The sequence below is a fragment of the Aethalodelphis obliquidens genome, unplaced genomic scaffold (assembly GCF_003676395.1).
Source record: "Aethalodelphis obliquidens isolate GAN/ISIS:26980383/991018 unplaced genomic scaffold, ASM367639v1 scaffold9, whole genome shotgun sequence".
In the NCBI taxonomy this organism is placed as follows: domain Eukaryota; kingdom Metazoa; phylum Chordata; class Mammalia; order Artiodactyla; family Delphinidae; genus Aethalodelphis; species Aethalodelphis obliquidens.
Genome location: NW_020837953.1, coordinates 32,773,203 through 32,797,815, shown reverse-complemented (window position 1 = coordinate 32,797,815; position 24,613 = coordinate 32,773,203). Strand labels below are relative to the sequence as shown.

General features: G+C 45.6%; 2 protein-coding genes across 4 annotated transcripts in view; one reads left to right on the top strand and one right to left on the bottom strand.

Moving 5' to 3' along the window:
• The first annotated feature begins 1,387 nt into the window (after positions 1-1,387).
• MTFR1L (mitochondrial fission regulator 1 like) lies at positions 1,388-13,252 on the top strand. Of its 3 annotated transcripts, none has more exons than XM_027109644.1 (7): positions 1,388-1,436; positions 4,285-4,426; positions 4,849-4,953; positions 7,772-7,881; positions 8,105-8,316; positions 9,518-9,839; positions 11,905-12,925. In XM_027109644.1, exons 2-7 carry the CDS (start codon positions 4,403-4,405, stop codon positions 12,008-12,010), a joined length of 879 nt encoding a protein of 292 aa, XP_026965445.1. In that variant the 5' UTR covers positions 1,388-1,436; positions 4,285-4,402; the 3' UTR covers positions 12,011-12,925. The 3 variants fall into 3 exon arrangements, with proteins under 3 accessions (XP_026965445.1, XP_026965446.1, XP_026965443.1); XM_027109645.1 differs by having other exon boundaries at positions 1,430-1,464; positions 11,905-13,252; XM_027109642.1 differs by lacking the exon at positions 1,388-1,436 and having other exon boundaries at positions 1,487-4,426.
• Positions 13,253-13,308: 56 nt separating this feature from the next.
• The window catches only part of AUNIP (aurora kinase A and ninein interacting protein), a 39,773-nt gene continuing 28,468 nt past the window's right edge, over positions 13,309-24,613 (bottom strand). The window contains exons 2-3 of the mRNA XM_027109641.1: positions 16,474-16,615; positions 13,309-14,923 (exon numbers count right to left, since the gene is read on the bottom strand). Coding sequence (XP_026965442.1) covers positions 14,073-14,923; positions 16,474-16,615 — 993 coding nt within the window. The 3' untranslated portion in view covers positions 13,309-14,072. The remainder of the gene's footprint in view (positions 14,924-16,473; positions 16,616-24,613) is intronic.

Sequence of the window (24,613 nt, the reverse complement as noted above, 5' to 3'; positions counted from 1 at the left end):
AACTGGCCTCTTGTACCCTGTATCAGTCAGTCAGTGGTTTAGTGGGTAGGGTAACTTACCAGGTTAGGGCTTCCATTCTGAGAATGGGGCAGCTGTGAGTAGCCAACACAGCTGCTGGGGGATGGATTCACAGGTTGGGTAAAAGGGATCTTTGGGGAGAACCAAGGAAAGGCAACTAGAGTGGATTTGCAAGATCTGCCATTGCCCAGGATGGGAAAGCAACGATTAAAGCAACAATTTGTCATCCTGGAAAGAGGGCTGGACCTGAAAGTCAAATTTCATCATTTGAAATATGGTGGGGATCAGGGTGGACACAGTCTCTGACTAGGACCAGCTACATAGTTTGCAGGATCCAGTGCAAAATGAAAATGCAGGGCCCTGTTGAAGAAAACTATTTTGTTAATTTCAAGAGGTCAACAACAGGGCATTAAAGCAAGAACGAGTCAGTCTGAGCATGAGGCCTGTGTGACTGCACAGTTTCTCCCCGCCATGAAGCCCATCCGTCCCTGGCAGCTAGGACTTGCAAGCTTTGAGCCCGAAAAACTGCAGCCTGGGAGCCAGGCACAGCCACGTGCTGAAGTCAGAGGAGGGCATGTGACCCAGGCCTGGATGCCGTGGAGACAGGACCCTGGAGGTTTGAGCACGAAGAGGGAGTGGGTGAGTGAGACTGGAAGGAATGTGGGTCTCTTTCGCAATGCCTCTGGTGTCTTTCCCCATCAATCTACCCATCTGATCAACCAACTCACTGTACCGTGTGTGTGTGTGTGTGTGTGTGTGTGTGTGTGTGTGTGTGTGTGTGTGTGTGTGAAAGAGAGAGAGAGAGAGATACATAAAGGCTAAAATAAAAGAAAGCTACAAAGCACTGGAGGGCAGGAGTCAGAGAAGAGGCGCATTCTTGCTGCAGAGAAGACTGTAGAGGGTCTTGGCTGGGAAGCATGAACTGTGAAGGCACCAGGGCGAGATGAGGCAACCAAGCAGTAAGTCTGGGGCCTTGAACGCCAGAGGGAGGATTCTGAAGTTTGCACTAGGGGTGGGGACAGCAGTCACCGATCAATTGTGGGGCCGAATAGCAACTCAGACCCCTTCCAGAAGTCGCTTCGGGACTAAAGGCGGAGAGCGCCAAGGAGGCCGAGACCAGCGGCGGATGAGACCAGGCAGGCCTCAGGGATCTCCAAGCGCAATCAGCTTTTCCCCGGGGCTTTGACAGGCTGAGGCGCGGCCTCGGATGGGCGTGCCTTCTCCCTCGGGATCCGCAAGTGCACCGCCCCCACCCCGCAGAGCCCTCGCTCGCCCCGCCCCCAGCAGGGCCCGCCTTCCTAGGGCGAGCGCCGCCGCGGCTCGGTGCGCAGCTGCTAGGGATCGCTTCCGGGGGGCGGGTCAGCGGAAGTGAGGGCGGTTGAGGCTGGGCGGCCCGCTGTGGTAGGAGGGGCCGTGAGGTGAGTGAGTCCGGAGCCGCAGTGTGAGGTGAGACTAGGTCCGAGCGCCGCCCTGGAGCGGGAGCGCGGCCTTCCGGCCCGGCTGTCGCGCGGCCTAGTGCCGGGCGCTGTGCGGTGCCCGCGGCTGCTGTGCCCGCGCCGGTTCTCGCGGGAGCCCGTGTCGTCCGCCTCACTATGTCAGGGGGGAAACTGAGTCCCCAGGGGCAGTTGCTCGCCCGAGTCACCCAGCTGCACCAGAGGCTTCTCGTTTCTGCCGCCTCCTTGCTCCTTCCGGGACCCGGCCCCGGGCCTGTGGGTCCAAGGGCCGCCCGAGCTGCGGCGAAAACTTGGCCGACCTTGGCCCTGTCGGGTCGGGCTGTTGCGGGGGAGGGGAGGCGTGTCCCGGGCAAGGTCCTCGCGGCGGCTCCCCCGGCGCAGAACTGCGCCGAGCGCGGCGGCCTCGGCGGGGACCGGGGTGATGCGGCCAGGCCCCGCTCGGGAGGCGCTGCGTCTCCGGCGGGGGACCGCGTGTAAACACTGGGGCAGCAGCGTCGGAAGGGGCAGTGCGCGCGCAGAGGTGGTGGGAACCAGCCGGCGCAGCCAGCGAGCTGGGGGCGTCTTCTAGCCAGACGCTTGTGGAGGGTTCAAGGCTAAGTCGGCGTTCTCGTTGGTCCGTGTCTTAATTGAACAAATGCTGGAGTGCCTGCTGTGTACTGAGCGAGCGCTGGGCTGTGCCTGGGAAGTCCCCGCCCTTCGGACAAACTGCACAGCACACCGTTACCTAGTTACTGCTGCTCGAAGGAAACGCGGGGTGCCGGGCGGAGAAGGGGAGGCGATGCTTGAGTTGAGCTCCAGAAATGATTAAGGATGAGCTTGGAGAAGGGGGTGCTGGTGTTTCGAGCAGAGGCAATAGTGTGGACAAGGCCAGCGTGGCTGGAGGGCAAGGCTAAAGCAGGTGTGGCTGTGAAGTGTGCAGGGACCGGAGTGGACAGGCCTTGTAGGCTGCGGTGAGTTGGGTACACAGGGCAGAGAAAGATGAGGTTGGGCCTGATTGGGGACGGCCTGCCGGCCATACTGAGGAGTCTAGACGTTATCCTCTTGGCTCTAGCAAGCATAGGGGGTTTGAAGCATGGCAGGGATATGATTAGCACTGTAGAGAGAGTCCCCTGGCTGTCGTGTGAGGGTTAGGCCCAGCTGAGTTTGGAGGTAAGTTTGGAGAGGAAGTGGCTGCAGTGACTAAAGTGAGAAACACAGGGAAACAGTGTTGTATGGAGCTTGTGGCAGCCACTGAAATTCAGCAAAGAGCCCGGCACACAAAAGGACTTTGATAAAAGGCTTGAATTTGCTGAGAAGATGGAGCCCGTGCAGGAGGCAGCAGGGTCTGCAGACTTTCTACTGCCGTGACCACTGAGTGACCTTAAACCAGTCCCTTCCTCTCTCTAGCTTCTTTTCCTCATGTATTGTAAAGTGAGTGAGTGATACCTCCTCTCCTAGCGGTAGGAGAGAGACCCTCCAAGGGAGGTTTCCAGAAAGAGCTGCTTCGGTCAGCGCAGCCCAGCCCCTCTTCAGAGGCTGCCCTTGGCTCCCCAGTGACTTCTTACCCAGGGCATTCCCAGCCCTTGAACACCCCACCCCACCCCACCCCCCACCATCTACCTTTGCGGCCTTACCATACTCTGCGCTTTACATATCTCTTCACATTCCTTTCCTAGACCTGTGGTGGTGTTGCTGTTTTCCTCCCCTTCTTACCCCCTCTGAAGTCACCTTGGGGCCTTGGGGCCGGGGGCTGAACTCACCTGGCCACCTGCCTGGTGTGCCTTTCTTAAGCAGTGATATTCAGCCTCTGCTAGAATTATGTATTCAGGTCCTATCTCTCGTCTAGATTATGAGTTCCTTGAGAGCATGGCTGTGTCTTACTCCTTCCATAGCCCCTACAGTGCCCAGCACAGGGCCTGGCACAGAGTGAGTATTGTTGGTGTTTGATGAACAAGGCACTGAATGAGCTCATTGACTGCAGCTGCTCACCATGCAAGGGCAGCTGTGAGGAATCCAGTCAGCAGCGACTCCACCCATCTGTGTCTTGCTTTAACAGTTCATTAAGTACTTTAAAATCCCGTTTCACTGATTGACTCTTAAGCTAACTTCGAGTGGCAGCTCTTCCTGTCACCTTTTTACAGATGGAGAAACCAACATTCAGAAAGTTCCTGTGACTTGCCTGTGGCTACTAAGCCAGTAGATGGCTGAGCCAGGATAAACACTTGGCTCTTTTCCCCTGTAGCCCAGTAGACAGTTTGGCTACGGGTGGTTGGCTGTTCTTTGTACTGTTGTCTGTTTTACCTCTTCCCCTTATGGGGGCCCAGCAGCGCTAGCCTGGGTGGCACATGCTGGCCTTTTTACATCTTATCCACAGGAATGAATGTTGGGCTTGGATGGTACCTACAACTCTGGCTTTCCCATGAGCTTTTTTAACTTCCAAAGGGCTCTGTTTACATCTTAAGAAGTTTGCTTGTTGTTTTCTCTTTCTTGTCAACTTAAAAAAAATTTTTTTTTATTAATAGTTGATTTACAATGTCATGTTTCTGGTGTACAGCACAGTGATTCAGTTATACGTATATATTCTTTAGAAGTTTTGCCTCAGGAAACCTAAGGGCTCAGGAAGGCTCCCAGCGTTGGCCAAGCTCGTATAGCGAATCTGAAATAGAACCTTTAAGGGTCTGGATTTGTTGTTGGGTGAGGGAAGCCTCTTCGGCTGGTTTTCTCCCCCTGTGAAATGTCAGAGAAGCCTCAGCGTTAGTCATGGGTCTGCAGGGCCTGGTTTTGTGGGGCTTGTGTGGTGGCCACTGAGTCTCCTGTGGGGGGTCTTTCACAGGAAGAGGAGTCTGGTTCCTTAAGATGGCCTGATATGAAGGCGTCACGCCTCCTGCGTCCCCAAGCCTCCAGAGCTGCCCTGTGGCTGCCTTGTCCTTCAAGTGCAGGAGCCAGTCGAAATGTCGGGAATGGAAGCCAATGTGGTAAGGGGCATTCCCAGGGCAAGGGTGTGGTGGGGAAGGTTAAGCACTGGACCTGCTGCAGTTCTGAGATTCTCAAGTTAATTCTTCCCCAACCCAGGCCTGGAATTGAAGGGTCCTCCCTTCCATCCCCTCCTCCAAGGCAGAACCAACTATGATCTTGGGGCAGTTAAGGAGTCAATGTGTTTCCATCATTCTGTGCAGAGGGAAGGGAGGGCAGCCTGGCTGATGCCTACACCGGCTAATTCCTCACCCTTTCACTGGACCCTCCCAGCATTGACTGTGCCTCGACAGCAGCAGGTGTCCCCTTAGGTGGCTAGCCAAGGTGAAGGTTGGCCCCTGCTAAAGGGGACAGGGGGAGAGGATGGGGACAGTAGTTGGATGTTCTCTGAGGTTGTGGCCGTCCCTGTCTCTTTCTGCTCTAGACCATCCCAATCTGGCAAAACAAGCCGCATGGGGCTGCTCGAAGTGTAGTGAGAAGAATCGGGACCAACCTGCCCCTGAAGCCATGTCCCCGGGCATCCTTTGAGGTAAGTGAGCTGGAAGGGCAGGCAGAGTAGAGGCTCAGAGTGTACGGGAGGCTGGTGCTGCTTCTGTGCCCCAGACTCCTTGGCGTTGCCAAGGCAGGTTGCTTTCCTGGTCACTTCTTCTAGCTACCTATTTTCAGTGTTTCCCTGAGGCCATTATGCCCCATCCTCTTCCTTCTGGCCAAGTCTAGCCATTCCTTTACTGGGCTATTTCAGTCTCACCTCTGTGCCTAGGGGGCCTTTAGTACCCACTCTGCAGCACAGATTCTTGTCTGGCCCAAGTAAGACCCCTCGTGCAGTGGAAAGCTAAGTAACTTTATTAGTCCCAGCTGCCTCCCTCTGAGAGCTAATGGTTAAGCATCAGCTCCAGGATAGATAGTTAAGGTGTGTGCATTTGGGGAGCTGGGACACAAAAGAGATACTTCAGCTTTCTGCCTACACAAAGGAGACAGAAATATATGCCTGAAAGGATGTGGGCCCAGGGCGAAACAAAAATGAAGGAGCTGAGTTTGTATGTCACATGGCTGCGCTGCAAAGTCTGTGTAGGAGCTTGATCTGGAGTCTCTGAATTGGTGTCAGGGTTGGTATTAGTCAGGAGTGGGTTGCGGGGGTGTTGTCCCTTGACCCAGATTGCCAGTTACTGTGTAGGGCAGGAAGTGGCCCTAGCTGCCTTAAGCATCAGGAGCAAAGGGAAGGACAGCTAGGGAGTGTGAGTCTGTCAGGGTTGCCCCCACGCTCGGCTGTAGCCCCTCCAGTCCTTTGCCTGCATGCTGCTGGGCAGAGATGATCAAGGGCACGGGCTCCCACGGAGCAGGAGTAGTATTAGTAATACTAGCTAACATTTACTGAGCCCATACGATGTGCCAGGCTCTGTGCTAAGTACTTTATATATATGTTAACTCATTTAATTGCCAATAACAGAGGAGCACTCTGGGTAATCAAGGAAAGCAGATGGAGGCTTCCCCTAAATGGCCCATCTTAGCATTAGCTCCTGGGTCAGTGGAAGTCTTCCTCTGTAACCCTGGAGTATCACTTCACTCCTGTGAGACCCAGGTTCCCTATCAAAAAGCCAGAGCTATCAACTCCTGATCTACCTACCAAACAGTCTGTAACAGAAACATCTGAATTTAACTCATGTATAGGTGGATTTTTGAGAAATTATCTCTAGATTTGTTGTAAATTGATTACTTTAAATATTTGAAGGGAATCTTGCTGATTTATTATTCTTTAATCTACCCATATAAAAATATTAAATTATGAAAACTAAAAAAGGAGAAAGGGAAACAAATTACCTATAATCACACAGTCATGGCACAATAACTGTTAATGTTTTAGTGTAGTTCTTTTCCATCTTTTTCTAAATGCATGGTTCTTCCTTTGTTGTAATCAGTAAGTACATAATTGAACCTTCCTAATTTTTCATTTAACATGGTGTCATTCAGTCTCTCTGTTCCCTACTTGTTCATTTGGGTGAAGGAGCAATTTAAGGAGTTACATTATGATTCCTTTTGTATAATTATTTTTTTATTTAAATCTAAATAGTCAGATTATCAAGTTTGCTTCTAACAGTGTTTGTTGCCTTAACATGTAGATCCCAGTTAGCTACAAAGGTGTTGTAAGGAGCTTGCCAGGAGAGATTTCCTGTTGCTGTAACAGATTGTCCATGTCCTTGCACCTGTATTCTCACAACCAGAAGGCAAGACACTCTTAGGCCGTGGGCATCTGTTAAAAAGTAACTCTGGCCAATACCACTGAAGACCCCTTTGCTCTAGCCAGGGGTCAGCAGAGAGCCAGAGAGTAAATATTAGTTTGGCCAAAAAGTTCATTGGGTTAGTGAATACATTCAATAACGTTCTTGGTGAAAATGAAAAATGTCATTTATTTTTTACTTAAAACTGAACTAGGGCTTCCCTGGTGGCACAGCGGTTAAGAATCTGCCTGCTAATGCAGGGGACACAGGTTCGATCCCTGGCCCTGGAAGGTCCCACATGCTGCGGAGCAACTAAGCCCGTGCGCCACAACTACTGAGCCTGCACTCTAGAGCCTGTGAGCCACAGCTGCTGAGCCCACGTGCCACAACTACTGAAGCCCGCGCGCCTAGAGCCCGTGCTCTGCAACAAGAGAAGCCACGACAATGAGAAACCCGCGCACCACAATGAAGAGTAGCCCCCACTCACCACAACTAGAGAAAGCCCACGCAAAGCAACAAAGACCCAACACAGCCAAAAAATAAATAAATTTAAAAAAAAAAAAAAAAGAACTTTTTGGCCAACGCAGTATTTTAGGCTCTGAGCCATACTGCTCTCCATTACAACTACTTACTTCTGCTGTTATAGCTTAAAAGCCACCACAGATGATACTTAAACAAATGGGTATGACCATTTTTCCAGTAAAACATTGTATATAAAAACAGGTCCCATCCCTGCTCTTGGCCACCGTGCTTTGCTTGGAGGATACAACACGCTCATGACTGGTCTCTGCACCTTCCCATCCAGTAGCCAGAGTAATCTTTTAAAACCTCAAGTCTGATCCTTACTTACTCAGAATCTTCCAGTGGCTCATTATTGATCTTAGAATCAAGCTCCTAATTCACTTTCAGGCTCTCCCAACTCCCCACCCCACCAATCCAGTTCCAGCCATGCTGAATTACGTGAAATTTCACAGACTCTTGCTTCTGGCCTCTTATTCAAGCTATTTCCAACTGGGACCTCCTCTACGAAGACTTCCCTACACATTAGGTGTTCCTCCTTTGTATTTTGCTCAGTCTCCAGTTGTTTCATCATGAAGGCAGTAAATGTTGATGAATTTTGCTTCCCTACAGACCCTGCCCAACATCTCTGACCTCTGTCTGAGGGATGTGCCCCCAGTCCCTACTCTGGCTGACATCGCCTGGATTGCTGCGGATGAAGAGGAGACTTATGCCCGGGTCAGGTAGCGGAGGCAGTAGCCTACCGGCTGGGGAATGAAAAGCTTCTTCCCAGATGAGGTGGTAGGCAGCAGGAAGAGTGAGAGGTGGAGGGCAACAGGAATGAGAGCTGTGGGCTCAGAGTGGGAGCAGAACCTGGCTGTATTACTCGTGTAGGAGTGGTTGAAGGAATTTTGGAAGCAGTGCAATGGCCCGCTCTCTCTGACACACTGTCTTTCCCTGGTCCAGGAGCGATACACGCCCCCTGAGGCACACCTGGAAGCCCAGCCCTCTGATCGTCATTCAGCGCAATGCCTCAGTGCCCAACCTCCGTGGGTCGGAGGAGAGGCTCCTGGCCTTGAAGAAGCCAGCCCTGCCAGCCCTCAGCCGCACCACAGAGCTGCAGGAGGAGCTGAGCCACCTGCGCAGCCAGATTGCTAAAATAGTGGCAGCTGATGCAGGTAAGAGCCCCTGAGCTAGGACCAGGATATAGCAGGCTGTTCCTTTTTGCTTAGCTTTTGGACAGGATAGGGATAAGGATGGTCCTTGGTTCGGGGTGTTTGGGCCTAGGGCTCTGAGGTTGCCATGAGGCCTGGCTAGCCTGTTACAATCTTTGGATGGTTTCCGTCAGCCATTTTGGGGCTGACTGGTTGGGTTAGGAACAAAATCTTCACTTAACCTGGGGCCCCAGGCAGATTCCCCGCCTTGGCCACAAAAACCAACACTCTCTTCCAAGTGTCTTTAAGATCATGTCTTCCATGAGCGCTCATGGCTTTCCTTTTCAATATGAGAAATAAGCATTCCCTACAACTAAGAGACATTCCTCTTTGTAAGCACCTATCTCCCCTTTCCTTGCCTTTTCCAGCAGAGACCCTCCACCCATTCCTCCACCTTTCTGTCTGCAGTTAAGGCAGAACCACTGGAAATGAATGGGATGACCAGATGCAGGAAGTACATCTCCCAAGGTGCTCAGTGTTTAACCCTCATATTCCTCCCATTCTCAGTTTTGCTCCTCACTGACTCGTAGTCATAGCTCCCAAACCTTGTCAGTTGGTAGAACACATAAAAATCACGGTGTTCTCTTTGAAATCTTCATGTATTTAATTCCCTCATATGGCAGTTTTATAGAGGAAATGGACCTGAATTTTCCATTTATATTTGTTGGCTACTTTTTTGTCCCTAGAATGTTCCCTAGAAACTTAGAAATTGAGGAAATTCTATCCATTAAAATCTGGGCACTAGGAGGACCATCACCACTCTGGTTTTTTGCTTCAGACCAATTCTTTCAGTCACAGATAGCTGGATTCAAAGGAGCACAGTCAGAAGCACTGGCCTAATTAGAGAAAAGGACAAATTCAGGCCTTGGTTCTGCACTGTTGCTTCAGTCTAAAGAGTGCTGTCACTCCACAGCCCACTGCAGAATGGGAGCTTTTAGGAGGCAAGGCCCTTATGGGGTGGTTTTCTTCTGCCCTCCTGGAACACTGGAAGAGCCCAGTACTGCTACATCTTCTTGAGATCCTGAGAGGGGAAGGTAGTGGAGGAACCCAGGATGTCATGGTGTCAGCGCAGGAAATGAATGTTTGGTAGGCAGTGCTTGCAGGGAGATGTAACTGCTGTATTTTAGCCCCAATGTCCATCCATGCCTATTGTTTTCTCTTTCAGCTTCGGCTTCATTAACGCCAGATTTCTTATCTCCAGGAAGTTCAAATGTCTCTTCTCCCTTACCTTGTTTTGGATCCTCATTCCACTCTACAACTTCCTTTGTCATTAGTGACATCACCGAGGAGACCGAGGTAGAGGTCCCTGAGCTTCCATCAGTCCCCCTGCTTTGTTCTGCCAGCCCTGAATGTTGCAAACCAGAACACAAGGCTACCTGCAGCTCGTCTGAAGAAGATGACTGCGTCTCTCTGTCCAAGGCCAGCAGCTTTGCAGATATGATGGGTATCCTAAAGGACTTTCACCGGGTGAAGCAGAGCCAAGATCTGTAAGTGTATTATAAGGAGCTGTGATGATCTGTTTATTGTTCAAGTTGCCTGTGGCCAATTATCTAATAGAAAGTACTTACATAGTAAGTCCTCAATAGTAGTCATGTGTTACTTCATTCACAAAGCTTGCTGCCTGCTTGCTAGTGCCTGGGTCCCCAGTTTGAGGAAAGAGCAACACTTTACATTTGGTTGGGGTGACCTAACCCAACCAAATGTTGTTAGACTAATAGGGATTTTACAAGAAGGCTCATCTAATCCAGCTTCTGTCCCCCAGAGGGGCTTCACCACTTCAGTTTTCATACTGCTAGTGACAAGTGTCCCCATGCCCCACCCTTCAAAACATAATTGCATAATAGTTATTTTAGTATCTCAAAAAAGTAGACTTATTTGGTGAAAGGAACATTTCCTTTAAACACAGTGGTCCATTATTCAAACCAGCCCTGCAAATTCAGAGATTTATGAACAAGGCTTTTGAGACTCCTAGGTAGTTCCTAAACCTGGCTGCCTATCAGAATTGCTCAGATTTATTTAAAAAAATATACCTTAAACTTAACAAAGCAGAACCCCCAAGGAGTAGAGCTCTAGGTGTTTCTGATGTCAGTGTAAGGGGATGTGGGAAATACCTACCATGAGAAACTCATCTAGCAGAGAAGCCCTAGAGCTCCAGCCTGAGGGAGTCACCACCTTGCAGTGTTTCCCTACCGCACAGGACATACCAGAAGAGCTTATTCAAATGCAGGTTCCTGGGCATTGAAATATTTGACATCCAGACCTCAAAATCCAGAGGCCAGATGTGCAGCTGTATTTGTTAATGCAGTTAAAAAGCTGTTTTGGGGGGTGGGGAGGTGAGGGCTGTCTCCTGAGCTGACGAAGTTCCTCTTAAAGGAATAGTGACTCACCTCGCACAAGGATCCTTTTGTGGCCCCATTTTCTTCTGAAAACTAGACAAGGGTCCTGGTAGTCGATTCTGTAGGAAAGTTACTTTTACCTTCCTTCTCTGGCCATACGGACCCGCAGTTCTTTGGTCTCCTGCATTCCCAAATTCTGCTGCTGCTGCTGCTGCCTTGGGGCCACACTGAGCCTTTTTCTTCTGGTCAATGTTTTATAGATTGGACTCTCCAACTTTCTTATACCTGCCTCTTGTACCATATTAGATCTGTGATCCCCTACTGCCAAGCCCTTTCTCTCACTTGTGTCCTGGGCCCTTTCCTCCTTTGTTGATAGAAGGAGCTGGGGGTTGATGACTAAGGAGCTGGCTTGATGACTAAGAACGGGAAAGTAGCGCCATCTTCAGGGTTCAGAAATGTGACAAACTGAAGGCAGTTCCTCTTTTTGTTTTCAAGGTTTAATAATCAATCTTGGCCTTTACATCTAGCATAATGACCAATAAAATGCTTTCATGAGGATGTATGTATGTAAGAGTTCACTAGAATTTCAAGCAACTATTTTCCAGGAAAATACCTGATGCTATCAGGTAATTTGAACCTACCCTAATCTGAAACTGGTTTTGTTCCCACGGGTCCCTTATGATGTGAACATTATACTATAAATTCTGGATTGCTTATAAAAAACCTCTCAGTTTCCCTGACAGGGAGACGAGGTAATAGTAAATCCTCAGCACACCTTTTCCCCAGAACGAATAAATGTCAGAAAAGCCAAGAGTCATCAGTCATTTCCCCTGCTGACCTGGGGAAATGCTGCTAAGAAAAGATAGGGCCAGAAGGTGGGAGCAGAAGCTTAGCCACCACAGGCCAATACCAACAGGTTTGCCCACATTTTGTAGCCATTTTAGGAAACAGCAAAGCCATGTCTAGTTAAGAGATGAGATTTGTAACCAGCAAGCTTGGTTTTGAACTGTGGATTCACCACTTACTGAGTGACTAATGACTTTGGGTAAATTCATAACCTCAATGTGCTTCAGTTTCCTCATCTGTAAAAGGATTGTAGTAGCTCCTACCTCATAAGAGTGTTGTGAGGATTAAATGAGATTGTATTCCAACACACAAAACACTGCCCAGGGCAGAGTAAGTACTCAATAAATACAAGCTATTATTGTGTCTCTAGGAACCGGAGTTTATTGAAGGAGGAAGACCCAGCCCTCCTTATCTCTGAGGTCCTAAAGAGGAAGTTTGCGCTGAAGGAAGAAGATATCAGTAGAAAAGGAAACTGATGGCACTCAGCTCTGCAAACTCAGTCTCATGCTCCTGGAATTCTTTCAATAGCTGCCTTCCTCACTGCAGATGTTTCTGCCTCTCAATTAGAAATCTTCTGCAACAGTCTGGCCAAAAGCTAGAGCTTGGACTAAGAGAAGAGCTGCATTATATGTTTTCTGTACTTCAAACCTTAGCAGAAGCTGCCTGTTTTGAGCTGAGACACGTTACAGGTAATTGTGTAGGTTGGAATGTCCCAGTTTAAAGGGTGAGATAGAAGTTTCTGGTTTTTCCTTGCCCCTGTGTGAAAACAGGTCCTAAATGAATGACTGACTTCACTGCACTAGACCCCATAACTGGTCTCACTGAACACTTTGTGCCCAGCTGTCACTTACTCTCAGCCAGTTCCTTGCAGCAGAGCAGGGCTGAGGGGAGGGGGCTATGTTTATGTACATGTTCACAGGGCAGGGAAAATCTTATGCTGCTCCATCATGAACTGACACCAGTGCCCAGCAATCACTCTCTCCCCCTTCTCTGTCCAACACCTACATGTAGAGGTCAAGCCACTGGACCAGCTGACACTTGGGCTACTGGGAGGCCTGGGCTGTTTTTTCTTAAATATATTTTGTAATACTGTACAACCAAATCTACCCTCCAAGGCCCTGGGCCCTCATTGGTTCCACTAATTGAAAGCTCTTTCTCTTCCATGGACTTTAGTGTAAGTCCAATAGGAAAGAGAAATGGAGATGGGAAAGAGAGTACCATCCTTCTTCCAGGCCCTTGACTGCTCCTTTGCATTGGGCCAAGGTTTGTACCTACCACACCATGCATGACTCAGATGCCCTCAGGTCCCTTTTCTCTACAGTATGTATCCTGTGTGTGTTTGGGTTGAAGCACTACCTGACATTAAAGGAAGGATTTGGAGAGAGATTGCATTTGCTGTGTCCATCTCTGAGTCGTGAGCACCCAGTATCTCCCACAGGTATAGAATTTCTATTAATTTTAAGGTATATGAACTTCTTTAAACAGGTTCCTGGCTTCCCCTTGCCTTTAGAAGAGAAGGCTTCCCTAGGGAGCTTCTTATCTCTTTCTTTACAGAGAGATTTTGCCCTAACCTTTCAAAGCCGGTCCCGTCTTATAACTTGCAAGCTTGCCCCCAGAGGCTTATTTTTAAGCCTCTTAGGTACCACACCTGCAACATGGGAAACTGCCACCTAGTGGATGTCTTGAGTAGGACACAAGTCAAATTAGACTTGTGTTCAGCTCAGACCCATGGCAATGACAGCAGAGTTGCGTTTTCAAAAATAAAATTGGTAAGTTTTAATTACCAGCAGAGCCAGCTTTGTAAACATTTATTTGGATTCATAGTTTTACAATAGGAGTTCTCTCCCACCTTGTAGTAGAAGAATGATATAGTCCCATTTAGATCGTTATATAGGTCAGCCTTTTTTAGGGAGATGTTTAAACATATAGTATATAACTTTAAAATGCTGTAAAGTTACCACCAAAATAAAATAACAAAACTACCTAATCATCTACCTCTCTCTCTATCCTCCCTGCCCCTGTACACCTGGGTCTGGGCGATTTGCCTTATCACTCAAAAGAGTGTCAAGAATAATGGTCACAGCTTAGGTCGCATGGGTAGGATTACAGCCAGAGATTAAAAGAAAGACCACACATCCATAAAAAGCAGTATCCCAGTCAGGCATCTGAAAGGGCAAAGAGGTGGCTCTGTGCAGGCTGAGTAGCAGGCTCTTCAGTGGAGAGATGAGCACCTGCCCTGCCTCCTCAGTGTTCACCATAGACTCATGCAGGGAATATACCAGCCACCTCCTCCTCAGGGAGGGGCACGATGCCAATCGTACTGTCTCAACAAGCGGCCACCTGCTTTATTTACACAAAGAAAATGCTCAATAATAACAGCATCATCCCATGCCTCCCTCCCACCCAAGATCATTCTCCTGAATGACCTTTCTAAAACAAAGATCTTACATTCCCCTACTCCAATATACTCACCCCCTGAAGATACTTTCTTATATGTCATTTCAAGGTACTTTTGGAACCAAACCCTCACAAAGACATTTAGACTTGGTGCCTGATAACTTGATTACCTTCAGAGTCCTGGGTAAAGAGCAAATCAGTCTGCAGATTTAACTGAGTGGTCCTAGCCTGGCACTGAGCCCAAGGGCTGTTAGGAAGCTGTCCTAAGCCCTGATTTCGGTCATTGGTTACATCTCGGAAAGGAGCTCTAGAGTTGTGGGCAATGACCCTCTGGCCCTGAGAATCCTGGGTGAAAAGCTGACTCCAGGAGTCCTTGTCATTCTTTTCGCTGTCCCAGGAAAACACAGGAATAGGACAAGGGCTTTGTTTCACTGCTTCTTTGTTTGCTCCACTCCAGGAATCCTGGTATGTTTGAAGGAGGATGGGGGCCTGCCTGTTTCTTTTGGCGGACACCTTTTCCAAGTTAGTCTTATCCAAGAGCTGATGGCCCTTGTGCCCAGGTGTTTTACTGTGTCTTTCCACATTCTGATAGTTCTTTTTCTTAGATCCATAAGGCCATTCCCTTTTCCAGGAAGAATCCTCTTCTTCCTTTTGGTCCAGTAAGCAAGAACTCTCCAGGTCTTGGGTGAAGGAACAGGCCAGCGATGCTTTACTCTCTCCAGCACAGACAAAGGTATCAGGCTGGAACAAAGACAGCACAGTCACGCATGGGCTTCCTATTCCATGGTGGTAAGAAGCCTGGAAGGACTGAGGAGAAAGTCTAGCTTCCTGGATGTCTGCAGGGGTTGAAGTGGCTAAAGGGGGTGCCATGCAATCATCCCCCAAGCCCTGGATCAGATGGTCTAGCTGGGTTGCATCTTCCTTCGACTCTTTGTTGGTCTGACTTTCTATATGAGACGAAACACTCCTCTGGTCACCACCATTTGTCTTTCCTAGTAAAACAAGACGAACAAATGTTATTCTGCAGGAAAACTCCACCTGAGTAGGATTTAGGTGGCTTTTTCTGAAATCAGTATCAGCTACCATAACTACTAGTGCAGGGGTCTTAGGACTCTTCACAGATCTTTGTAGCCGATCTTCCTGCTTTCAATCTCTTTCTTTTCTTTCCTGAATGATCTAAAACACAGCTCTTATATTCCCCTACTCAAATATATAGATGCTTCCCATGACCTACCTAATAAAAGTCAAACATGTTATACAGTCAGACTACAGCCTACTTTTCCAGTTGAGTGGGGTTTGTTTAACATAGGCCACATCAGTTTTGCTTTTGTTTTTTATTTAACATAGTTTCTGCTAAATAGTGATCCTGGCCAAATATCACCCCTGGATATTATCCTTTGAGAAACACGTTCAATATACACCATTTTTGTAAAGTCTCAAAGATCACATTGACCAGCCAACGCTGAGAAACCTTCTGGTGACAGTGAGAAAGAATATGGGTCTCCTACTCCCCAAAAATTTCATGGGAAAGGGAGTAAAGACACAATTAGATGCTAAGTCCATCAGTAGAAAGGACAATTAAAAAAACTATTACTGTCCAGCCTGTCTACTTTATCAGGTGTGGAATGGATCCTGTCTGCCTTAAAGATAGATGACGTGGAATTCCTACTCCCCCCCACCACCAAATTATGCTAAGATCTAATTACAAACAAGGCTGAATGACTGATTTCTTCTTTCCTTTCCAAGAAATACACTACAGAAATTGTTTTGTAAAAGCGTTCTCAACTGGCCTAAGACTTCAATACAGACTATGTAGAAAATATCAGAATTTTGAAATGGAAAGTGGTTTTGAGAAAAATCTGCCCTTGTTACTTAAAGCAAAAGAGTTTAAGTTTTTGTTTGTGGTAGGGAGAAGGCATTTTGAAGGTTTATGCAAAGCAATCCTGGGAACGGCACCAAGAGTTAGAGCTCTCTTCCCAGCACCCTTCAACTGGCAAGAACCCTGCTCTGTAAGCCCCAGCCTGGTCTGAGGCAGCTGGTCCCCTGAAGAGGAACATGCAAACAAAGAATTGCCAAAGGATGATGAAACACAAGCCAACTTCATGCCAAGCTTTCTAAGAAAAAAGCTCTTTTGAATTGTGATTAATTTGAGAAGCTTCATATAGACATATCAATTATCAATTAATCTTATACAGACTGCTAATTGTGGCCAATCCAAGACGTATATCTTACTAATGGCACATCAGCTCCCCTCTGCACCCCCAACTCCCAAGTATGCCTTTCCTCACTGCTCTGTCAGGGAATACCAATATTTTTCTGGTTCTGTTTAGACTGAGATAAACAGAACCAGAAAAGTATGTTTGTAAAAGTATGCATATATTGCTTTCCAAAAGACGATGCTTTCTTGTGTTTTAAAACATCTAATAGGTCAGCTAAGTTCAACACAATGCACTAATGGCACCACTTCTCATAGATATTCCAGCATGGAAAAATGAATGCACTCCCTTTTGGTCCCTGGTTGTTTCCAGTCCAGTCACCATACCTGGCTGCAAGGTGAAGAAGGAAGCAATGCTGGTCTGCCGGGTGCCTGCAGGTGGACGACTTCTTTGAGTAAAAGAAATGTTAGCCTTTCTCTCTCCAGGAAAGAGTGTTAGCATTTTGGTACTTGACTTGATTAAATGTGTCTGAGAAGGGGGAGAAAAAGAATAAGAGAAACCTATTCATATCAAAACAGCTGCCAAAAAAAAAAAACAGCTGCCAGACAGGATTCAGTAAACACCAGTTACCCTCTTGGAAACACACTAGACCTCTTGGATTCGACTCATATCCTCTAGTCTTTGCTGTACATCGCCTTCCACCATTTTCTGCCAACTGATAGTGTTTGTTTTTCCTCAAGAATCACATATTCCAACCATAGCCCATTCTTTCTGCTTCCCCATGGAAATCAGGCAGGCTGACTAAACAAACAGGAAGGGATTCCACAGGTGATATTATTCTCTCCTTTATATTTAAAGATAATTAATGAAACTAGGGACCTCTCTGGCAGTCCAGTAGTTAAGACTCTGTGTGCCCAATGCAGAGAGCCCGGGTTTGATCCCTGGTCAGGGAACTAGATCCTGCATGCTGCAACTAAAAAAAAAGATCCCGCGTGCCGCAACTGAAGATTGTGCACACAGCAACGAAGATCCCGCGTGCAACTGAGACCTGGTGCAGCCAAATACATAAATAAGTAAATAACTTTTTTTAATAATAGATAATTAATGATTCTACATCAGTAGCAGTTGATACATTTTTAATAGTTTTCAAATAGTCACACAGTGGTTAACAGCATGGCTCCTGAGTCACACAGCTTCTGTTCAAACCAGTACCAATTCTGCCACTGCCAATTACTAGCTGCATGACCCTCTAGAAGTTGTCTGATCTCTGTCTCATTCTCATGTGTGAAATGGGCACAATAATAGTACCAAGCCCATAGGGCAGTTACGAGGATTTGGTGAGTTAATTCACATAAAAGGCTTAGAAAGTTCTGGCACATATACAGCATTTAATAATAGTTGGCTATTATTCAGAGGAGGAGCAATGAAACAGCAACAGTCTTACTACATTTTCATCTCCCCGCCCTTTATACTTCGAGTATGAACTGGAAGATGGGCCAGAAAGGTTTGGAATGTGTCAACTTTTATACCTTATCCTTATTTAATGTAATTTGGTTTTGTTTCCATTTGCTTGTTATGGAATGCTTGAGAAGTAGGGAGAATAGGATTATATTCAATTCAATTTGGCTGTGAAAGCCACAGAAGAAATGAGATTTGCCAATACCCATGTACCAAGTTGGAAGTAGGCCTGAAACTTGAACCCAAATTATTAATTCTAGCCCAAAGTTGACTTCATTTCATTTTTACATTTGGAAACTAAAATGTACTTTAAGTGGTTAAAAGATGGAAGAAATTCTGGACGTAAAATTCATACTTTGACTCGGAGTACTGGTATGGAACATTCTCTTCCACCATACAAAACTGGATAAAATACATGAAACAACTGATTTTAGACAATGGATAACAGGCAGTGCAGAACTGTGATCCCCAAGAGCAGGAAAACAAATGAGGTGAACCCTGGGACACCCTAGCTTTCTGCTTGGAAGCACTTGTCAGAATGCAGTGTATACAGAGAGTACTCAGGCAAAGCATTGCAGTCTTGATAAACTGAGTAGACTGAGATTGGAATTTGGGGAAGATAAGGTGGCTGGGATTTGCAGTGCAGAGAAATACATCCAGAAATCTACATAGAGATCCCTTGTCCATTACTGAATACTAACCTACAAGTGTGTTAGGTGAAACCCCGTGAGGCCAGACAAAGAAATGCCAGGAACTGCAAGATGAACAATTCCCAGAGCTCACACAGGGCTGGGAGAGTTCCCACTAGGCAAAGTGGAAAGACCTTTTTAATACCAGTGGCATTCAGCAGAATTAGCAGAAGGATCACCCCTTAGCAGTAGAGCTAAACTAGCTGCAGAGCAAAAACTTCCAAACCTGTCCTAACAAAGCTTAAAAGCAAGCTTGATTAGCAAGTAACTACCTGCCGAAACAAATTTCAGAATCTTTAAAGACAGTAAAATCCAGATACCCAGCAATGTAGCACACAACAAAAAATTGCTAGATATGTGAAACAGCAGGAAAACAATCCATAATGGGGGCTGGCGTGGGGGATCGGTTAAATGGAAACAGAGTCAGAAATATCAGGGATGACAGAATTAGCAGACAAACTTTACAATAAATATGCTCAAGGATTTAAAGGAAAACGTGAAAATACTGAGAAAAAGAACATACAAAAAATTCACTAGATGGGCTTAACAACAGATTAGAGACTACAGGAAAAAAATAACAGTGGACCTGAAGTCACAGCAATACAAACTATCCAAAATGAAGCAGAGAGAGAAACAAACTGAAAATAAATTCTTAATGGTCTGTGGGGTATCAAGCATACATATAATGAGAATTCCAAAAAACAAGGTGAAAGTGGGCAGAAAATATACTTAAAGAAATAATGGCCCAAATTTTTCCAAATTTGATGAAAACTACAAACAACTGTGATTGTCTTTTTCAAAGACCAATTCAAAGGCAATTCAAACCAATACAAGATCTCCCATTTCACATGCTTTTCTTATAATTTGCCCTTGCTACTCTTCCCATCAAGTGGTGAGTCATATTCCCTTACCTTGAACTGGTGAAGAACTTTGTGACTGCCAGACCAATAAAGTATGATAGAAGCAACACTACATGATTTCCAAGACTGGGTCATAAAAATGCCATGCACTTCTCTGCCTTGCTTTCTTGAGATGCTCACTCTTGGAACCAGGCCCCCATGCTATGAGGAAACCCAAGCAGGCACATGGCTCTTTAAATTGTATGGGAGACACATCCTAGATATGTGAAATAATGTGAGTTAGTATGCCAACAAGTATCTATAGGCTAGGTACTAGGAAACAGTAATGAACAAAACAAGTGTTTCTGCCCTGATAAAGCTTACAGCTTAAGGGGGAAAACAGACAAACTAGTAATAGTTATTTAAATTACTACATGTATGCTAAATCCTATAACGACAACTTATAGAAAACTACAGATTATCGGAAAACAGTTAAGACCTCAATTAGCAAAACGTCTGGGAATAAGCTTTTTACCAAATTGGCCATACTTATCAGGATTAGACTCCATCCTTGGGTCAGAGCGATGTCAGAAGTAATACTGCCCCAGATATAGACCTCTCAGAAAATCCATGGCTTCAAGTATTTACATTTATCTCAGTAGAATGTTAAGACTGTGAGTGAGAGGAGGTAATCTGGAACTGAGGAGGGCCCAGGTACAAAGCCCTTCAGCTGATTATCCCTACCTCAAAATAAAGGCAGGCCCTGTATGTACATTACATAGTATAAGAAGGCCTATCTAATAGGCATCGGGTTCCTACAGGACCAAACCCCATGGTAAGCCACAGCCTACATATTGACAATTTTTACCCTACAAGAATGCCCTGAAGAACCTAACTTCAAGAGGCACATTCCCTCCAAAACTAAAGAATCTATAATCCTTTGGTATATCACATTCATGGCCCAATCGTTTTCTTCTTTCATAGTGGTAGAAGGAAAAACTGACTTCCTACAACTATGGAGCTCCTGCTACTCTTGCTATATTACAAGGATCCCCTATGACGTGTTCCTACAGAGAATGATGCTTTGGGGTGGGGGGGGCAAGGATTACCCCAAAAGTGATCCTTTCTTATACTCACAACTCTAGTAGCAAAGCAAATCTGGGATCATATACATCACCTCTCTTACTATTAGAAAATGTTTTCATGCCCCCATAGCATTTAAATTCTGTAGAGCCCTCATTCTATCTTCAAGTTTGTCTTAAAGCTCTACTTTTTTTTTTTTTTGCGGCAGGCGGGCCCCTCACCGCCGTGGCCTCTCCCGTTGCAGAGCACAGGCTCCGGATGCGCAGGCTCAGCGGCCATGGCTCACAGGCCCAGCCGCTCAGCGGCATGTGGGATCCTCCCGGACCGGGGCACGAACCCGTGTCCCCTGCATCGGCAGGCGGACTCTCAACCACTGCACCACCAGGGAAGCCCTTAAAGCTCTACTTTTAAACCAATTCCTTTTTTTGATTCATACGGTCTTCAATCCTGTTATATAATTTGATCCAACTTCCTTTTTTTTCATAATGATTACTCTGGTCTTGAATCTGTGTATGAAGTATCACTTTCCATATAAAGTGACAGCTTTGAAATACAAGAATGTGTGTATTTAGTTCTTTTTGCCATGCTACCTCTTCCTTTATGCTTCCCAGGGCCCATACTCATCTTTTCCCACTTCTAGAATCACAGAAAGCAACATCAAGTCCCCCCTTCCTCTTTAGTCTCTCACAGCACTAATTTGATGACATTCTGAATGAAAACCTTTTCCCATTAATCACTATCATGCCTCATTCAAGTCAGGCTGAAAGGATGATACTACCTAATAAGAATGCCCTAAGGAGGATTGTTTAAGGAGTCTGACCAAGAAAATCTGTCTGAATTCTCATCATCGCCAACAATAAAAATCACCTCTGTTGAATTAGTAACAAAGTATTAATTCAGAACTTGCTTCAAACTTTCCAAACCCTCAAAAAAAAATAATACATTACCCTAGTTCAGAATTTCATAAACTCCATAGTCCTAGACTATTAGAATAACAGTCTCTTGACTGGTCAGGCCCCCATTTACTACCTGTTTCAATCAGTCCCATACCCAACATCTAGATAAATCTTAAAGCACAACTGTGATCATACCATCTTGTTCTGGCAAGAACCTATAGCATAAAATGTAGACTCTTAGACTGCCCACACTTATACGATTTCAGCTTCCTTTTTCTCCATTACCAAAAACCCTTTATGCACACTCTAACATAATACTCAACTAGATACCAGTCCCTATTATGGACTTCACCTTCCTCACTTCTGTGCCTCACAGAGAAGGGCCTTTTTCACACTCAACTCTGAAATGTTACCTATTCTTCAACTTAAGAGCCAAGCATTCCTGATTCTCACAGCTAGATGTGACCTCTTCCTCTTCTGAACTCGGTATTTCAAGACTTACACTACAAAATCCTGGGATCAACATTTGATTCACATACTTTTTTCCTATCCTCCACACAACCAGCTTAATACACACTAGGTACTCAATTCAACAAATGTTTTAGGAAGAAAGTGGACATACAGGAAGGATACATTCCAGTTTCTGTTTATTATATACCTACTCATTACATTTTCAACATCAACAAAGCTGTCAGAAAAAAACTAAAGCATTTCTAATACTGTGATCAAGGTTAAGATGAGCTCCTGTCACTGTAGTTGATGTCACACATATAGACCAAAAAAAAATGCAGAAGGCTGCAAGTAAGAAAAGAGTTTTTTTGGGGGGGGGATCTTAAGAATTGCAATTTGGGAGACATAGATTCTGGTAAAACCTAAAGAGTGTTCCAGAGAAGAGAAAGAGGGGCTTATAAAGACAAAAAGCCATGAGGTTGTTCAAAGTTGCCTGGCGAGAATTGTGGTTGACTCTGACGTGAGTCAGGAAATATCTGTCCTTAAGGAATCACAAATTATTTTAGGGTAAGAGTCCGCTAAGTATCTTGAGTTTCTGGCAGATGTCTGGATGTCTTCATTAGGACAATAAGTGGTCAAAAGGTCAGATTCCATCCAGGCTGAGATGTGCATAAGTCACACTTCCTTAATGGCCTCCCAGCTCCATTTTAGAGAGCCTTCTTATCAATACCAACACCACTTTGATTTTCCTTTCACACACATAAGGTCTAGAACACAGCAGGGTACACCCACTGAAAACTGTGAAGATTTTCCTCCCAAAGTAATCTAACAATAGAAAATTATTGCAAGAATCTTCTCTAGAACGACCTGGCACTGTTTTTTCATCTAAACCTAATGAAAATTCAGCAATGATAAGAGAAAAGCAATTTCTTCTAAGTATCACAACTCCTAAACTAGAGACCTGATATGTCTACACCCATGAGCAACACTAAGTCTCATACAAAGGTGCTTCTTGCTAATGAGATTTTTCTCACTTAAAGGATATCATGCATGTCAGAGTTCATTGTAGTACAATGTTTAGTACATTTATCATCAGTTTTGCCCTAATAAAGACTATTTATTGAAAATCTGTTTAAACATCCTGCTTTAACTACTTCCAAAATAGGAATGGCCACATGTGACCCTCTCAATAGTAGAGATGACAGTCCCATGAAAGAAAGAAGAGCACTGGGCTCACTTAAATGGGAAAGTAGGTGCCTCAACTGAAACACAATGGAGGGGGCATCCCCACTCTGGGACAACTCTTCGAATCAGCCTAGATGTCAACTTTGTGAATAGAAGCATTTTGTGTGTGTGTGTGTGTGTGTGTGTGTGTGTGTAACACAGATGATATAGATATAGATACAGATAGAGATAGAGATATACTGAAGCAGAGCAGAATTTGTCACCCCAAAATATGCCTCCTTGGCATAAGGATTATTTTAGGCTGATTATTTTTAAGAAAAAGCAGACATAGGAAAAGCTCTGAGTATAAGTTACCCTTTTGTAAGAGACATTTATATTAAGGGAAATCTCCATTTGTAAGGCTGTCTTCCTCTCTGTACCAGGAAGAGGATGACTCTAAATCTCTTGAAATTCTCATCAATGGAGAAGGCAACAACTTACATCTGCATAACAACCTTACCCTTGTTCACTGTGTATTTTCCTGGTAACCTCTCATAACTGACTCTCCACCCCCAACATCTTCTTTTGTCTTTAGCTGAAAATGGTGTTTAAGGTGCTAGCTTTAGCCATTTCTGAGAGTTAGGTTTTCCTGCGTCTCTCTCATCTATGCAGGAGATATACGTTATTAAACTTTTGTTTGATTTTTCTTTTGTTAATCTGTCTTATATCAATTTAATTATTAGACAAGCCAAAGAACCCAGAAGGGAACAAGGGAAATTTTTTCTGCCTCTACGATACACATACACACACATACACACACACACACACACACACAAATCAGCCTATACTGTTTCTCCCAATTTCCAATCACTATTTCAAGTTATATTTTTAACTTTTTTCTCTATAATCAACCTCTACCTACTCAGGTACCAATTTCTGGTTCCTAAATGTAAACAGAACCGAAGGGAAGATGCAAAGGTCCTTTAAAAGGTGAGAAACACTGAGGGCTGCAGATAACTGGACCAAAGTCACAGCTTAAAAAACATATTTAAGGGCTTCCCTGGTGGCGCAGTGTTTAAGAATCCGTCTGCCAACGCAGGGGACGCAGGTTTGAGCCCTGGTCCAGGAATATCCCACATGCCGCGGAGCAACTAAGCCCGTGCGCCACAACTACTGAAGCCCACTCACCTAGAGCCCATGCTCCGCAACAAGAGAAGCCAATGCAATTAGAAGCCCGCACACTACAATGAAGAGTAGCCCCCACTCGCCACAACTAGAGAAAGACCGCATGCAGCAACAAAGACCCAACGCAGCCAAAGATAAATAAAAATAAAATAAATAAATTTAATTTTTAAAAAAACATATTTAAGCAACACCCCTCTCCCCTCACGAAAGCCCACATTTAGGTCCTTCTTGAGCATAGCTATATTTTAGATATATACTTAAGAAACCAAGGGTAGTCATCAGTTAGCTCTCTTAAACTATAACTTGCTTAATGAATAATATCATGTAACCTGCCTTTACTGACCAAGCTTGCTTTAACTTTTCTTGCAAACTGCATACCCTCCAAGCTTCAAGTAGCTTAGACAACATGTCACAAGACTCCTTTAACCACTCCCTATAGATAACACCTCTGACTTATGGGTCACTCACTATACTAATGGTTGCTTAAGTTGTATCTCAGGAGCATGGAGCTAGTCTTACTCAATTCAAACCAGTCGAGACCACCAACCATTCAACTAGGCCTGTCAGATAGATGACTTTTTGATGTCAGAGGGCCAAAAATTCCACCCTCAGATCACGCTAACACTGCCATTTTCTGAACATGCGTCCCATGATAGAAGCATGTAACTCAGATATGCCTGCACAGAACACCCATTGCTCCACCTTTTTCTTGCCTCCAATCATCTTTCCCTGAGACAGGAGGGAATGGGGCAGGGCACAACC

Excerpts from the sequence above, each read along its gene's own strand:
- MTFR1L (XM_027109645.1), top strand. The coding sequence starts at position 4,403 with ATGTCGGGAATGGAAGCCAATGTG. Across the intron at positions 7,882-8,104 it reads GAGACTTATGCCCGGGTCAG|GAGCGATACACGCCCCCTGA; the intron begins GTAGCGGAGGCA and ends TCCCTGGTCCAG. Across the intron at positions 9,840-11,904 it reads GTGAAGCAGAGCCAAGATCT|GAACCGGAGTTTATTGAAGG; the intron begins GTAAGTGTATTA and ends TTGTGTCTCTAG.